Source organism: Phallusia mammillata, chromosome 2 (genome assembly GCF_965637545.1).
Source record: "Phallusia mammillata chromosome 2, kaPhaMamm4.hap1.1, whole genome shotgun sequence".
Classification (NCBI taxonomy): Eukaryota; Metazoa; Chordata; class Ascidiacea; order Phlebobranchia; family Ascidiidae; genus Phallusia; species Phallusia mammillata.
In genome coordinates, this window is record NC_137253.1 from 11,045,308 (window position 1) to 11,063,011 (window position 17,704).

At 36.3% G+C, this 17,704-nt stretch overlaps 1 protein-coding gene and 2 non-coding genes across 5 annotated transcripts; 2 read left to right on the forward strand and 1 right to left on the reverse strand.

The window, feature by feature from the left end:
• Positions 1 to 762: 762 nt before the first annotated feature.
• Positions 763 to 17,639, forward strand: LOC145212239 (casein kinase I-like). Of its 3 annotated transcripts, none has more exons than XM_080080288.1 (11): positions 763 to 1,140; positions 2,365 to 2,405; positions 2,954 to 3,023; positions 3,141 to 3,289; positions 5,793 to 6,027; positions 8,398 to 8,483; positions 8,940 to 9,024; positions 10,913 to 11,061; positions 14,623 to 14,673; positions 14,737 to 14,849; positions 15,273 to 17,639. In XM_080080288.1, the coding sequence occupies exons 1-11, from the start codon at positions 936 to 938 to the stop codon at positions 15,322 to 15,324; spliced, it is 1,236 nt and encodes a 411-aa protein (XP_079936414.1). In that variant the 5' UTR covers positions 763 to 935; the 3' UTR covers positions 15,325 to 17,639. The 3 variants fall into 3 exon arrangements, with proteins under 3 accessions (XP_079936414.1, XP_079936415.1, XP_079936416.1); XM_080080289.1 differs by having other exon boundaries at positions 14,740 to 14,849; XM_080080290.1 differs by having other exon boundaries at positions 3,144 to 3,289.
• Trnas-gga (transfer RNA serine (anticodon GGA)) lies at positions 1,644 to 1,717 on the reverse strand. Its single transcript has one exon. It is a non-coding gene; the product is annotated as a tRNA-Ser (tRNA).
• Trnas-gga (transfer RNA serine (anticodon GGA)) lies at positions 1,943 to 2,016 on the forward strand. Its single transcript has one exon. It is a non-coding gene; the product is annotated as a tRNA-Ser (tRNA).
• Positions 17,640 to 17,704: the final 65 nt, after the last annotated feature.

Here is a 17,704-nt window from a genome sequence, read left to right on the forward strand (position 1 = left end):
ATTGATTTAGAATTGCAGTGTTCCTTGCAATGATTGGTAAACTGTCAAAGTATAAAGCTAGTCATAGTTGACTCTGCTGGTGTTTGACAGAATGTTATGGCATTTCATAATTATTGTGTAAAAAGTATTGAAGGGGTAAATCAAATTTAAAGTATCTGATTCTGAGGCTTGTTCTTTTCTTAATTTTTCATTCTAGCACAATCAAATCTAAAGATTTTATATCGTTAATCCAAATATTTTGGAAATTAATGGCTTTGGCCGAGTTTTTTTTCAATATTTTCTCAAATGTGTTGAAATGGACGCAATATTCTAACCTGCTCATCTTTAATTGAAGCTGTTACAAAACAAATGTTGCACAAAGGATTCTAGATTGCTTTTTAAACATTTGTGTAAGCGAGTACACTCATAAAAAAATAGGTTCGCAAAAAAAATAGAAATAAATTTTTTCCTGATTATTTAAGAAAACTAAAATAAAGATAAATGTTAACTTTTCTGGAGTGGATCTGATGTACAACATGCATTTTACATGTCCAACCATGTAATTTGCAAAAACTTTTCCAATTAAAGTACATCAATGTTTGCCCATATCATTTCAAATACAGATTTTACTGGAAATGAGCTCCGCTTCATTTGTGTGAGAAAATCTCTGTTTCATGTTTTGGGGCACATAATCTTTTATTGAAGTGCCCAGACTGCTTGAAAAATCAATGATGTAGGCCAGATTGGCAAAGACAGCTGCTCACTGATTTTTGCTTTGTTGATCATTGCCTGTTTATTTGCAGTGCTGTATAATTTGATATTCGACAAGAACAAAAACTGCTGTAGGCTAGGGTGAAACTGTGATCTGTTTCTTGTGTAGTGGCCCTGCGGTATGTTTTACTTGTGACTGGTCACAACACAACTAAAAAGTGATTGTTGCTGCACAACATTCTGCTATGCAAGTGCGCGGTAATGGTGGGGACCGAAGAGACCAGTCGGGCGCCCGGACACATCGTGACCGTGGCCACCATGGTGGTCGATCTGGTGTAAATGATGCCAGGACTCGCACAACCACTCCTAATACAGGCATGCTCATGGTGGGCCCTAACTTTCGTGTTGGCAAGAAAATTGGTTGTGGAAACTTCGGCGAGCTACGATTAGGTAAGAGGTTACAAGTTTAAAATCTAATGCAAATTTTTCACACATTATAACCGTTTCAAACAAAATGTGTTTACCCTGAATTTCTGTCAGTGTTCAAATGGTTGTTGTTTGTTTTTGAAACTTGTTTTTAAACTGTTTTTGAAAGTTTTTTATCAAGTTGTTAATTTCATGATATTAATGTCTATTATTGTATCCAGTCTTAGTTTTCTTTAATAAGGAGTGTCTATTGGACAATTTTATATCGTATATTAAATATATTTTGTTCCCACATCTGTTCATTACTGCAAAAAACAATTTTCTTTGCTGCTGTTAATTATTAAAGGAATGTTAAGATGAACATAAATTCATAACTGGGATCAGCCCTGAAGCGTCTATGCAGACCAGCGATCACGGCACACTCATATATAAATCACAGTACGCCAGGCCCATTGAAGGCGCTATACCGAATCAGCCGGTCACCAAGCATTCACCACCATATGGCAAGGCGTAGGCTAGAAAAATCTAGCCTGCGGTGGGATTCAAACCCACGACAGGAGTCTTTCCGGGACTCGCGCTCTACCAACTGAGCTACACAGGCTCAGTGGAGAATCCGCCGAAAGTCGAATCACAAGCACCGTTGCCTGCCTCGTATGCTGTACATGTCAGCTTCGTAGACGCTTCAGGGCTGATCCCAGTTATGAATTTATGTTCATCTTAACTGATACTGGTCAATCTGGCGATCCCCTACTACGAAGCTGACATGTGCAGCATCTGAGGCAGGCAACGGTGCTTGTGATTCGACTTTCGGCGGATTCTCCACTGAGCCTGTGTAGCTCAGTTGGTAGAGCGCGAGTCCCGGAAAGACTCCTGTCGTGGGTTCGAATCCCACCGCAGGCTAGATTTTTCTAGCCTACGCCTTGCCATATGGTGGTGAATGCTTGGTGACCGGCTGATTCGGTATAGCGCCTTCAATGGGCCTGGCGTACTGTGATTTTAAGGAATGTAATTTAATTGTTGAGAGCAGTAAGGGGATTAGCTTCACATTAACGTGGTGTATGTTTAAGTGGTAATTGGATTTGTTCCCATTTTAACCTTTTAAACCGTCTCTCTGACCACTAATCTTTAGGATCATGGCATAATGGATCCTGTCGAAATTGGGTTATTGGTTAATACTCACATAGCTACAGAGATACAAAGAGATATTACAATAAAAGCCAGGCATAATTGTTTTCTTATACATTACAGGCAAAAACTTATACAACAATGAGCATGTTGCTATAAAATTGGTAAGTTGCTCTTTTTATCAAATATATACTTGTTTTTATGTAAAAGATATTGAATGTGCAAAGTTTTCATTTAGAAGTTCTTAACCTTTATTTGTTTTCTTATACCTCTTGTCAGATTTTGAACAATAAATTTTGTTGCTTGGTTTTTATGACACTAATCTTTAACAGATGGAACACTAATCTGACGTTTGCTCACTAAAAATTACCTCCAGAACCTCGTTTGAATTGATTCTTTGTTTTTCTGTGCATCATTCAACCTTTCCAAAAGAAAATAGTTCATGGCTATAGACTTAAAAATTTTGTAACCAAATGTCACGGGTGAATTTTTGGCAGTAATATGAAAAAATCAGTCCATAATTTTAAGGACCATCTAATCAAATAACTTTTTCCTTATCTGACACTTGACTGCTTTCCAAACACACTATGTATCGTTTGAGAATCACTGCTTTAGAACAATGTACCTATGTGTAAACTAAAATGGCCAAAAATTGACCAGTACTGAAATTACTTTGCCATATTGGTTTGTGCAATCTATTTTCTCGTTACAGGAGCCAATGAAGTCAAGGGCACCACAGCTGCATTTAGAATACAGATATTACAAGCTGTTGGGCAACATAGGTCAGTACAAAACAACAACAAATATATGAATAACCAATGGTTCTATTCTATACCAACATACAATGAAAGCTTAAGCCTGTCACCATATAATCAGACCCTATTTGTTCTTCATGGCAGAAGGAATTCCCCAAGTGTATTACTTTGGTCCTTGTGGAAAATACAACGCCATGGTGATGGAGTTGTTGGGACCTAGTCTTGAGGACTTATTTGATTTGTGCGACCGAACTTTCACACTGAAAACTGTTCTGATGATTGCAATTCAGTTGGTATGTAACACTCTAGCTTTGTCATATTTAAAGAAAATTATTATTGGTCCACTTCCCTGAAGGGGAAATTTCTTAAATTTAAGTTTTTTTTCCAGTTTTTTTATTTTTTCTGTCATAAAGTTTGTCCATGCATTTTTGGCATCAAATCTTTGAATGGATTTGGTTGAAATGGCCCTGTAGAAGTACCATCTGCTTCATTTGTCTTGATAACCACAGTTTTTACCCCACTTGCATTTTTTTCTGATTGTGCATTACAGTGTGAACATAAGTAGAAAATGACAAATAGATTCATCTGGTTGTATAGCAAGTACACATTCTATGAAATTGCATGTGGATTGCAAATTTGTTGAGAAAAAGAATTGGAATAGCCATGTAATGTGGTTAATTACATGGAAAAAATGGCAACTTAGACATGCGATTTTGTAATTAACAAAATTCTTCTGTATCTGTGTACAAACATGTCATTTTGTGCTCAAGTAAAATTAAATTACCATGTTTTTTCAGTCAGATTTGCTTACATGTATAGCAAGGGTAAATAGATATACTTGAAGCTAGTGGTCTTCAACCTAGGATGAGTTTTAAAACTTCAAGGGTTAAGTATTGTTAAATTTTTGCATGTTGTTTGCTAATAGACACTTAAGTTCTGGAAATATGACCTTTAAAGATAATGTAAGACCAAGTCTTATATGATCTTTACTTGTTTTTTTATGTACTTGTGGTATTTCGGGGAGGAATGAAAATGTTTTAAATAGTTGAGTGAGGGAGTTGTTAAAAAAGTTTGGAAACTGCTCTAAGACAAACTGATATTGACTATATACACATGTATGTACATACACTTCAAACCAGTAGGTTATAATATGCAGACCTAAAAAATGTACAGCTTAGTTTATTATGTGAGTGGGCGTTTAGAAATGTGTAACATCTTGTTTACATATTAAATATAATAACAAAAGAGTTGCCAAACATAGAAAACAGTGAATTATTGGATAACCAATATTAGTTATTAAACAGTCCCGTTATGAAGCAAGAATCAACCAAACATAGTCAATTATTACACAGAATATATACAGGATTTACATTTAGTCTACATTTTAACAGTCATTGCACATTAACTAAGTCACAGACTCGTTGGCCCTAAAATGTCTGTTGATTTCAGCCAAGCAGCATATGTTAGTCACTGCAGTCTTTTGTTTAAAACGTCATCATGATTTGTTTCATGTTGGCCAAGTTTAAATGTCTAGTTTCACTTACAAAGTTTATGGTAATCTTTGTGCCAAAAATTTAAGCAAGGGCAACTATCACATTAATCTGTTTTGAAATAGCCAACATTGCAAAAAAAATTCTAATTATTTAATACCTAGTGTACACTGAAGGATAGGTTGCCTGAAACATTTCAGCCGAATATGCGGTTATGATGATGTTTTAGTTTCAGCTAAGCTTTTGTTTGTGTGAAAACTAAGCCTAAATATTTTTGCCATCACAAATTAAATTATTGCAGGAAAAAGCTGTTTTCATCCAAAAATTACAAACTAAAATTTTTTTGGGGGGTTGTGTACAATATACACTGTAAAATGCATTTTGGAATATCATAAAAAGGTTTACTTTTCAAAACACCCATTATGATGGATATTTCAGGTTCAGCCGAAGCGTTTTGAACTGGCCTTTTAAGGCTGGTTTGGTGAATTACTAGTGCACACCTTATTACAAAAATACTAAATCTGATGAAGTCTTTTTTCAACAATTTTTACAAACAGAACAGTTTGCACATACTAAATGCTGATACGCTTTCTGCAACAATATAATACTGTTAATGCAAGAATTTTTTTGCCATATAGTTGCAAAATATTTTCAAGTTCATGGGTGCATTGTTTTGAAATCAGCCCCTTACTCCATACAACCAATAAATAGCAAACAAGCAATGGAAAATAGCAACTATGGCATGAACAGGAAGTTATCAGTCTTGTAGATTTTCTTGCTTGCAACCATTTCTATTTGCCAACTTTATCTCATGCGAAATGAAGTTTGGCCCCATTTGTAAATTTATCTCAATATAATGATGTAAAATGAATATGGACTAAACCTTTTCAGTTTGGTTTGATTCTTTCTACTAATCCTTTAGAATCTAAAAAATAACTGCACCATTTTTGGATTGTGACCCATTCACAAAAACAATAATGATAGTAGGGCAAATTGTTAGAACAGTAAATCGGTAAATAAAACATATAAACTGGAAATATATAGGAAAGCTTATATATATATATATATATAGGAAATTTTGCCCCTAGTGTTTAATAATCTTTTCTTTAACCTTAACATTTGCAACATGAAATACCCTCTTTGTGCTATTTGTTTAAATATACTTAGTCTTGCATATTGATGTGGTGCAAAAATGAAACATCCCCACTTGGCCATATGATGACTTGTAAATATGTTAAAATAGAAGCTTATCTGCATAATATCAACTGTGGTTTATCATTTTAAACACTCTTTGCTTGATTTACAGATAACCAGAATAGAATACGTTCATTCGAAACACCTCATATATCGGGATGTAAAGCCAGAAAATTTCCTTATTGGTCGCATAAGCTCGCCACAACAATCAACAATTAATATCATCGACTATGGTTTGGCAAAGGAATATATTGATCCTGAAACAAAGAAACATATTCCATATCGAGAACACAAAAGCCTTACTGGAACTGCCCGGTATATGAGCATCAACACCCATCTCGGAAAAGGTAAATATGCCCATTAAAGTGCATTTTTAGCTTAAATTTGTGTACTATACCCATTTGGGTTTGCAAACCTGTTTCAGGGAACTAAAAAATAATCTTTTACAATTTGTTTTCTGTCACTGTGATATTATTCATACATTTTGCATGATGTATTATTGTGTCCATGACGGGAATGGTCAAAGTGGGCCACATACACTAGCTGAGGTGTATATTAACCCTTTAACTGCTGAATATTTTTTGACAAAAATTAATGTTTAGACATGCTCTTGCTCTTTAAGGTTTTATACAAAATCGATAGAAGATAGGCAAAAACTTTCTCTGGGGAAGTTGTTGGGTATAACATTTTCTACAATTTAAAGATAAAAATTTTTTCAATGACGTCATCACTTACGAAATGACGTCATTTAAAATATATTTTTTCATAAAATTGCAGTTTATTGATGTTTTTCGTTACAATTATTAGTTCCAAGTTGTTTCACAAACAATTCCTTACAAAACTTGATGTGTGTTTTTCGGTGACGTCATTAATTAGCCTAATGACGTCATAATGATCAATTTCAGTTTCTTATTTTTCTGTAGTAAAGGACAAAATTAATGTTTTTGAGCGTATGAAACTTGTTTTCAATGAAAATTATTGGCAATCTTGACAATTTACGGACTTATTCTAATGTTTACTAAATACCTGTACACACATAATTCATTTACAAGTGTTTGTACATGGGATGTTTATTATGTATCATTACACCACAACATGTGCAAGTTTGACAACACAGTTCACGGAAGTTAGCAGAAAAAACACAATTCCAAGCATTCCCAAGGTACTTTGCACTGATTCTTCTGTATTTGTTGTCCATTCATGAGGCCAAATCCTCCTATCATTTGACAATGTAAATGCAGTTGAGGGCCAGATATAATCAAAATATAGGTCAGCAACCACAAACTTCCAAAGTCAAAATGCTTCTACAACAGTTGTTTTCTTGATAAATAACTGCTGTCACCACAAATAGTAAAGCTAAACTGGCTGATACAGCAGTATATTCAAGCAAACCAAGGCAAATTTACTGCCCCAAACTACCCACTTTCAAGCCCAATTCAGCTGAACACATACCAAATTGTAAACAAAGATTGCCGTAACACGCTTACAGAGCCCTGAAATAAACTCCAAACAGCTGTCTGTGAATCAACCAAGCGTAAAATAACAAAAAATTGATGTAAAACAAAAAATTGAAAAAAAGCGTTTTTTCTAATTTTTGACTTTCTCCTTAGTGTAATTAATTTTTTTCAAATACTAACATATCATTTTTTTCGAATAAATTGAAGCTAATATGCATAAGCTTTCAAACGCACCCCAGTTGTAAAAAATATTCGCACTAATACGATTTTTATTGCTGTTTACAACGAAAGATTTTTTATTTCGAAATGTGAGCATCTGTGTCACATTCATATGCATTGATTTACCACATGTCTTTACACCCCTGTTTTCGGTTTAAATGACATCAGCCAAATTAAATGGTTCCAACTATTCGGCCATCAAACTTACATTAAAGCTCTCCAGTTCATAAAAATCAGGCAATTTATGTGTTTTTTCCTATATCCGCTCTATCATTTTGGACACGAAACGGCAACCATGAGGCTGTATTGTGTAACAATGGGTTGTATAACTTGTGTTATATATATATAGAATCTGGTATAGGTCATTCCCTAGGGCAGGGGTTCCCAAACTTTTTTGGTCTGTGGCCCAAATGTCTATTTTAATAGCGATTCGTGGCTCACCACGTGCTGTAAATTTGGGCACAAAAATGAAAAATAGAGTCAAAAACAGGCAAAATGGTTTCTAGTAATTGTTTTTGATGAGATGCTCCAGAAATTTAGCCATATTTGCAGCTATTATTTAGTAAATTGCACTAATTGTTTTTGAAAAGTTAGCTAGTTCAATAAATGGCTACTTTTCAATTCCCGCTACTCACATACCTGACTACTCACCCACTTTGAACTGCTATCTCCCACCCACCAGCTAAAACCCATTGTTGGGAGACAATGATATTTCTTGCTAAATAATTATTGTTTTGCAAATATTATCTTTTTCAAAACAAAGCGCCTAATATCTACTGTATAACAAAACAGTAGAATCTGTTCAAATGGCGCTGTGGCCCATTAAAAATGTCTTCGTGGCCTAGTACTGGGCCATGGCCCACAGTTTGGGAACCATTGCCCTAGGGTGAAGAAATGGCATGTTTCCAAAACCTGGAAAGGCCCCCCCTAAAATTTTCTCGCATTACCTTATGTTGTGTTGTTTTTCAGTCAATTGGCAGTCAGCACACTCAGCTTATAGTAGATTACAATTGAAATAACTTTTTTTTCTTTTTTGTGAAGAACAAAGTCGAAGAGATGACCTTGAAGCTCTTGGTCACATGTTCATGTACTTCCTAAGGGGAAGTTTACCTTGGCAAGGTTTGAAGGTAAGTGAAAATAAGGCCTTATCTGTATTTGTGTTTGATCGTATAACTCAGTGGTTCCCACGCAGGGATTTTATTACTTAAGAGGAAGAATTGTCTATGTTGTGTGTAAATAAACACTTCATCTATGGGAATATAACCTGCGAAAAAAGACCCACTTTATATGATCTTTGTATGGTTTGGCATCTACTATATACATAATATATTACGGAAGAATGAAATGCCTTGAATTGTTAAGTGAGGTGTGCATTGAAAATGGTTGGGAACCACTGTATACTTTGTTACTAAACACAGAGACACACCCCTAGTTGCTTGTAACTAGGTTAACAGTTGTTTACGCCTTTATTTGTGCGCACTTCGTACTGTTACAATTCTGATGATGAATAGTACTGTTTTGGATGTTCATATTTGGTTTGAGATAAACATGTACGTAAAGTTAATTAAAAAATCTTTCTCCAGGCCGACACCCTTAAAGAAAGGTACCAAAAGATTGGAGATACCAAAAGGTCGACACCCATTGATGTGCTTTGTGAAAACCACCCAGGTATTATTAGAAAATGTTGTTTATGCACATAAGATGAAGGCATAAACTTGTTGTAATTGCTTCTTTTGGAAAAAGTATTGGACAATCCAACAGTCAGTATGGCCACAATCACTGTTCACGGGAATAGAAAATTTTTCCTAGTAACAGAATCAGTCAATGAATTTATGGGGTTTATACATAAAACTGACATTCTACAAAACCGTAAGATAAACATAATAAATAACAAAATTCCTTTGGAAAGGATTTACAGATTTAGCTAGGCTATTTTTAGGACTTGCACATCATAATAAGAAATATCTGTTCGACTGGATCTTGTTGTTGGACTTGAACTGCATTAAATCTCAGAATGTCAAATGACTTTTGCTAGCATTTTGTAAACATGATTGATTGATGATGAAAAGGGTACTTGATGCCAGGTTATGTCTAGACATGTTTCAGACAGATAAACATACCACATCCAATTGATGTCATCACCATTTGTCTCATGATTAGCTCAGTGACACATATACTGACATCCTTAACAGTCTGATACCTTGTTTAGCTGTTACTTTATAACCCACTGCCACAGTGCATTAACAAGCAGCAAAATAAATAACTAGTTCCGAAAAAAGGTCTTTATAATGTCTTTCTGGCACATAAATACTTTGGCATTACTTGAAAGTGGCAGTATTGCTTCAATATAATCAATTGACACTTGCAAGAAAGGTCAAGATTAAAATATATGTAATGTAACTGGTCGCAATGATTTTGAAGTTCTTTTTGGTGGTCTGTAAATATTTGTAACATGATTTAGTGTAGTTTTTATTCAAGGGTTGCATGTACATCCAAATGTTATGGGTGGCCATGATACTACCAATTTTGTTCATCATTTTTCCTTTTTTAGAAGACTTTTGGTTTAATAACAAAAAAAAGCAAGTAGCGGATGTACTGCTACTTTATATGCCTGCTGATAAGCTATACCCAGAATCAGTGTCATTATGAAGTTCAAATTTCCTGTGTTTTGAGGTTGTTTATTTACCATCCCCATATCTCCAGTTAATAGCTATGCAGCCATCCAATTAGTGATTAATGTGCTTCCTGGCTGTCAGCACATGTTTGGTACAGGTTTATACAACTCACGTTCTGTCTGTTTGGCTTATAATTAGACCATTACAGCACTAACCAGTGCCCATTTGGCGATTAATTGGCGCAAGACATGGTGACAAGAGTATTTTTAGATGTCTTTTCTTTGATGTTCTAACATTTACCATGCTGGTGTTCTTGCTTTTTCAAAATGTTGTCTTCGTTCACAAACATGTCAGGAAATCTGACAGACTCTGAAGGGATTATTTTAGAAATTGGATATGAACACATAGCATTACAGACAAATGGCATGTGAATATTCATTTACAGATATTGTTTTGGTTTAGTTTAAATTTTTTTACTGATAGCCATTTGAAGTTGGACCAAGTAAATTTTGAACCAGCAGTACAACTAAAGACGTTAAAATCCTATAAAAATTTTTTTTTAATTCTCAAACAAAATGGGAAGAAAGTATTTGTTTTATCAACATGTATATATATATACCATGCTGTTTTGCTCTTACAATACTTTAATTATGGTGTCACATTTCTGAATACACATGTTTTATACACCAACTGTCAGAACAACAAATATTGTTGTAAATAAGTTCCAATTCCTGTCACCAGTTGAATCATTTGACTTGTAAACTGAGTCCAGTCTGTGTCATATCAAATTGCTTACTGTGGTATTTTGCCTTACGCTGTTTTACCATCTTCATATTTTCCTTGTGTATAGTTCTTCAGTGTAACTTAATCTTGTCACTTGAAATGTGTTATGTCATGTTGGTGTTTGGAAATGTACTAAACCTCTGTAATTTTGTTTACAGAGGAGATGGCGGCGTACCTGCGTTATGTTCGGCACCTGGACTTTTTCGAAACTCCAGATTATGATTACTTACGGAAACTTTTCTCCGACCTGTATGAGCGCAAGGGTTACCCTCACGATTCAGAATTTGACTGGTCCGGCAAACCCTTGGTAAGATGCTTGATTTTTTTGTTGTTTTCAACCAAAAATTTTAAATTCACCACTTTTCTGTACCTGCCTTGGATTAACCGCCACGTAGAACAGGCCTATTCTCCAAAAAACGTTGTTTTTCCTTTGACGTTTAAAAAAAAATTTCTGCAAACCTGATGCCGTTGTATCAGTTTATTAGGTTCCTTTGCCTACATGGCATCTTTAGCTTTTGTGTGGATTTGATCTTAAAGGGGCATTTTGGTGAAACGTTCTCAGTTATATATGTTGCCTTAGTACAGTATTTCACAATCTTTTTGGTTGTTAATATATACCCCCCAAGTGATCCCTCTTAATACAGTTAAGTGATCTCCCTTAATAAACAAAATTGTCAACAATCCTAATTCTAAGTCACAGATAATAGCATGGTGGTGGTTGAGTAATGCCACCAGATTGGTTTATATACAACAAATTTGCCTGGAGTCTTTTTAGTCCAGTGCAACTTTTAGCAATTTTCATCCAGTGTCCCATTTTTTCTTGCAATTGTCCACAAATTGGGTACTGATACTCACCTCTAGAGCTATTGCTGTAAGACAGTGGTTCCCAACCTTTTTCTGGCGCGACCCAAATACTTTTAAAAATACAAAATTTTGTTTTGTGGTTTCTCGCGACCCATGGACATGCATTCTTACTATTTTATATTATGCCAGTTTTTAAAATTAAATTGTCAAACAAATTTTAGTTTTTTCGACCGATTATTTCCGTTTAGCTTAAAGTTTAGCTGGTTCAGCGCATTATTATCAGCCAAACAAAGTTCAAAAGTGAGCTAACATAAACATTATGACGTCACAAACAGAGTTAACCATTGTCACGTAAAGTTGTCATAAAATTATTATTAGGCAACAATTTGAAGCCCTGGGAAATGTTTGAAAAAAAACGCTACTCATCGTATATTGTCACAAAAACAGGCGACCCTACAGAATTATCGGGCGACCCAACTTTGGGTCGTGACCCATTAAGTTTGATGTACTTTTAAGTTGTACATACAAAGTACCCAAGTATTATGCTTGAACATTGTTCTCTGTGCTCTTGGAAACCATAACACTGCAAGCGCCAAGGCACCAACATAGGGCTTTCGAAGTGAAAGTAGTTACTGCCATATCTACCTTATAAACCTAATTTACTGATCTACAGACTTACTTAAACTGGTTTATAGTTTGTTTGTTTGCGATTGAAAAGTTACTTTAGCTACTTTCTAAGGATTTATGGCAATTTTAGCTTCTCATAACATGTTTTAAACATTGCAAAGTGGTCATTAAAACATGTTTTATTTATAAGTCTGTTATTGTATAGAATTTGTCTAACATGTGATATCCTCTCATGGACAGGGTTCCCGTGGGTATGGAAAACCTGGAAAGGTTATGGAATTTAAATTTGTATTTTTAAGGCCTGGAAAAGTTTTGAAAAAAGCCAACTTTTGCAAAAGTCCTTGAAAAAGTATGGAATTTGGCGCCTGAAAAAGCCAGATAGAGATATGAATTTCAAATTACGTAATGTTTGTATATTCGTTGCAAGTATGGTAAATTGGCTACATATATCAGTCTTTTTTCTAGTTTTACTATGGGAATTGCTCGACTTTTTTCGATTAAGGTTATGGAAATTCGGGGGGGGGGGGGGTTCTTAAAAAGTTTTGGAAAAGTCATGGAATTTATAAACAAAAATTGCGCTGGAACCCTGCATGGATGATTGGTATATAATTCAAAATTGATTAAACTGTTATTTTGTCAGTTGTTCCCAGTTATTAGTGAGAGAAAAAAACATCTTGAATCTGACATAAACAGCTGCAGCGTTTTGTCACCAGCCAAATTGGCATTTCAAAAATGCTTCACTACCTATAAATACCAGGGCAGTTATGCATAAGCAACTTTAAGAGCTTACAGAAATGCAATTTAAAAAGCATATTTTGACCTTTGCAATGGTAGATGAACTAATGGAAGCCCAGATATAGTCCACAAAACTGCTGGAAACTTTGCCATGTTTTATTATTAAATTTTATAGTTGCCTGGAATTGTAGCAACCAGACAAAGGCACTGTTGACATAGCAATCTTGTGTTTGCCTATCTCGATGGATGTGAATACCTCCTGTACACAGAAATGAATACACTCTTGAACATTGGGTTTTAATTGCCGTCATCAAATAATTTTTGTTTTGCGCCATCTTGGAAATGTAACATATCATGTCAGGCTTATGCATATTAATGTGTATAAAATAGATTTGCTGAATTTACAACCAAATAATGATGTCCAAAAATTTTCCAACTATATAACAATTGTTAAATAAGTTTTTTTTTAGTTTCCTTCCAATAAGGTTATGCTCAGACACCAGACTTCTGGTATATATACCTTTTAGCACATATATGCTTTTCGACCAATATGCATGATTTAAATCACTGTAAACTTCCTTAATACAACCGTACAGACACATTTTCCAGTTGTTAAAAAAATACAGTTTGATTACTTAATTTGTCAAATCCAGATAACTTTTGACATTGGCTATTATGACATGTTTGTACTTTTATAAGTGATGTGGAAATCCTCGTTAAAAAACAAGTTCCTGTTATTTCGGCTTATTTGGCCTCAACAAACACATTTACGACGTTGGTTTGTCAAGTTAGATCTTTCCGAATCAGGTGGTAAATATTTGGTGCTGAAACTCTGGCTTTGTGGCTGACACTGTCTCGGAATCATGATGTGGTTAGATACCACATTTTTAAATCACACTTTGTGTATTGTTGTATCTTTTCCAAATGAGGTGTACTTTAATTAGATTTAAAGTAATGGCAAATTTTTGCATCTGAAAATCACCCAGTCTGTAAATATGCTTTGAATTGTGAAAAGAGAGAGACTTTATTCAGAATGATAAATGAACTATAAACTTAGAATCAATCGATTGAGCTGTATCTGACCCGGACCATAAAGCGCACCCGATTATAAGGCGCACTGTCAATAAATTGCTTTGATTGGTTTTTTGTTCATACATAAGGCGCACCGGGCTATAGAACGCAACGTATTTTAAGGAGTATGGGTTACCGTATAACGCTCATTAAACAAAGCAATAAAGCACTACTTGGTCCATACATTGGGCTTATAAGGCGCACGATTAATTTATGAGGAAAAAAAAGGATTTAAGTTGTGCCTTATGGTCCGTAAAATACGGTACATCTCTAAATATGGAAACATCCGAAATATATTTTTTTGAGTAATATTGACTGATTCTGTTTCTTTGAGAACCAGTTTCCATATTTAGATATAAATGAACAATGATCTACACTGGTCAAATAGTGTGGTGGATTAATCTATTTTTTGTACCAAAGCTTTGAAACATAAGTAATCACAAAGTTGTCTTTAAAGTTGCGTAAAACATTATTATCTTGTCACACAAACGTTTAGTCGAAACCTTTTGGTAACAAGATTACTTCAATTCATGTGACTTCAATGGCAATTTTATTCTCAATTAAGCTATTCTTCATATCCATATCTTGTGTACCAAACTGTAACGAATAATTATCAAACTTTGTTTCGCAGCAATCTGTGACGCAAGTAACTGCAGATGTGCCAAGAAATCAAGTGCCAAGGGTAAGACTTCAATTCTAATCACGAAACTCTTGTTCATTACAAAACATTACCTCTGTTCTTTAGCAGACTCGCAATCCATATCAGCATGTGGACACTCCAGATGACCCTGGTGCTGGTCATTCCAATGCACCAATCACTCAACAACACCCTGATGTTGATACCCGTACTGAAATCAAGTAAGAATATTTGCAACTTTTGAGGACAAATGAAATATGTACAGATTTGGCTAGATTTCTTTCGAGACCATAATTCCAGCACCAAGAATCATTTTAAAACTCTTTTTTTGCTGACAAAGTTAGGTTAGATGTCTTGATTCAACTGAATTTTAAAGTATTTTAAATCTAAACAAATTACTTAGTATCAGTGGTAGTTTGATTGCTGTGTTGCCTTTTTTGAAATTGTAAAAAAGCAATCATTTAAATTCTAAAATATTTGTGTAGTCATGTGGCATTGGACTGAAGTAACTAAAACCACATTGTATCAATGAAGGGTGTGGCTCATCTCGATAACTGATTAATTTGATCAAGGCATCATACTGTTTAATAAGGATATTTACTATGCAAATATCAGAATTGTAACAAAGTGCTTTGCATTCACAGGTGCTGTTGTTTCAAACGAAAACGTAACAGAACGGTGAATTCGCGCCGATAGATGGGAACCAGTGGACCCACAGTGACAATGTTTGCCCCCTTTAGCCCCTCGTGGCCTCATAAGCGTTTCAAGCCCCCTTTTTCCTTTTTTATTTCTTTTATGTCTTTGCGCTTCGATTTTACCACCACTACCCGTCGCAAAATCATCCAGACCGGAATCACGCTCGGCGTGTCACGTGACAACTATGACGTCACACTGCGTCGTGTTGTGTCTCGACTTGTCGTCCAGAGAGGGCTAGGCTCGGCGGAGATGCACTAATTGACCATCCGCCCTTGAGTCGACATTGAACCGCCTACCCGGAAGTGACATAATGTCACGTGGTATGTGATGTTCTCAAATGATGTCGAAGACTTGTGGTTTTCATCTTTTCTGTCGTAATACGACAAGTTTGCCGCCAGTTTAGAGGCGTTTTGGGTTGAAATTGCAGAATGCCTGGCACGCGAAACCACACTACCACACGCAGCGAGTGATTATTGCCTCGCCGGAAGTGGTTGCGTCATCGGCATGACACCTTCGGCTAAACCGACGCGTCCACGTGCCACCGCATTGTCCCACGGCGCCGCTAATGTCGTCATAGACTCGTCGGCTCATCCCAGGCGCGCGTGTTGTGAAATCCAGTTGCGTGGTTCGGGTTTCATACCGGGCCCGGAGAATGAGGTATCGGTGGTGCTGCTTACTTTATAACCGATCTCACTTGGGTAGATGTTCTGACTGTTAAATAATAACCCACAGGACCTACGCGTGACCTTTGCTGTACACACAGGTTTTCCTTGTTTTATGTTTGTGTGCTCCCGCCTTGCGCACCATATTCTTATTTCAAACGTTTCTGGTGATATTTCATCCCTTCTGTCTTGTTTTTTTTTTCACTTAACGCTCCCCTTTCCCATTTTTTTCACGCTAACTTATTCCCTAACCCCCGTTCTGCAAAGCACGATGCCTAAACGTTCCAGTGATAAACCGATGTCATCATTTTGACAATTTCAAAAGGACTTTTCCTACCTTCGACTTGGATATCAAGTTCAATCCCGTGGTTCACGAATGTCTTCTACCTTTGCATGTCCCCTTTTTCCTAGCGCTGCTTTTTTAAATGAAGCCTCTGGCGTTTATAGAAATCTTAATTTAAACATGCGATGTCTATGTGCGCATGTAAACGGCGGGGCAAACAATTGCGCATGCCGTGGCAAAAGTTTTGTTTAAATTTAATAACGCGTAAAGCCAAAATCTGCAGTGACGGAAAAATGAACCAAACCATATGTTAAATTTTTGTGTGAAATAACTACGCTTAAACACAGGACCGGACGAACGAAGTGCAATAGTCAACCCACCATGGATGGGTTTTTGCAAGGTGCCGCGCTTTTTATGTTTATCCCCTGTTCTTGTATAGTTTCTACCGGTTTCTTTGTGCGCTCTAAACCCCTACCCTTCCCAAGTTTCCACGGCGTTCGTCCCCTTCTAACACTGTATTGGGCCAATCACCGTAAACAAACCAATGGTTGGGTTCTCGGTTTTGCCTTGACGATCCCTACGAACCGTGTACAGTGTTGTTTTATGAAGCACAGTGCCGACCTGCTGTTGTCGTTATCCCATGAGCGAAACGATTTTACTCAGCGCAGATGCACCAATATTTTTGATTTTGCAGTTTATCCCGTAATGGATAAGGATTCTAGCAAAAAGGTTCAAAGAACCAATTATGTCCGTTAGAGAATTCCCACACAACCGACAAAGTTCTGTCTGCCTTTGCACCGGCCTAAACACGTGACTTCTTGAGGCTTTGTGGTTGGCCGGTTGTCTTGTGTGCTGTAGCGCGCTCGCTTATTCCCTCTTGTGTCTGTCCATGCAAATTTCTGTGTGTTTGTCCTCTTGCGTAGCACCCTACGGCGGTTTGTTTTCTTTTTATTCTGTAACGGCCCCGCTTAGAAGCTCAGACAGTCGGCCGCGTCAGTTCTTTGTTTTACAGATGTGCTCTGGTCTCTTGAGTTCTATAATAAAGATACTTCGATTAATCCATCAAAGCACTCAGTACAGACGCTGGAGTTACAGACAATCAACAACTCTTTGTGACCACCGACCCCGAAACGGAATAACCAACGTCAGCTCATGCAAACAAAGGCTTGGTCGTCGTTGGACTGCTGCGTTGCCAATGCCTTCCTGTGCATTTTTGCAGTGCGAAATTTGGCGAATTTTCTGCGGCCGCTGGGTGGCGCACTGAGCTGCTAGCAGCGTGAGATAAACTTTTGTGGATTTTAGCGTTGACTTGTCGACCCCCGTCGGCGTCTTAATGGTTGGTTAAATAAAATTGTACTGTTGCACAAGTAGTTTTTTCGTTTCCGTTGTGACAATACCTTAGATGTGGGGTTTTTCAAAAAGTCCAGTTTGGTAC

Excerpts from the sequence above, each read along its gene's own strand:
- LOC145212239 (XM_080080288.1), top strand. The coding sequence starts at position 936 with ATGCAAGTGCGCGGTAATGGTGGGGACCGAAGAGACCAGTCGGGCGCC. Across the intron at positions 3,024-3,140 it reads CAAGCTGTTGGGCAACATAG|AAGGAATTCCCCAAGTGTAT; the intron begins GTCAGTACAAAA and ends TCTTCATGGCAG. Across the intron at positions 3,290-5,792 it reads TGATGATTGCAATTCAGTTG|ATAACCAGAATAGAATACGT; the intron begins GTATGTAACACT and ends CTTGATTTACAG.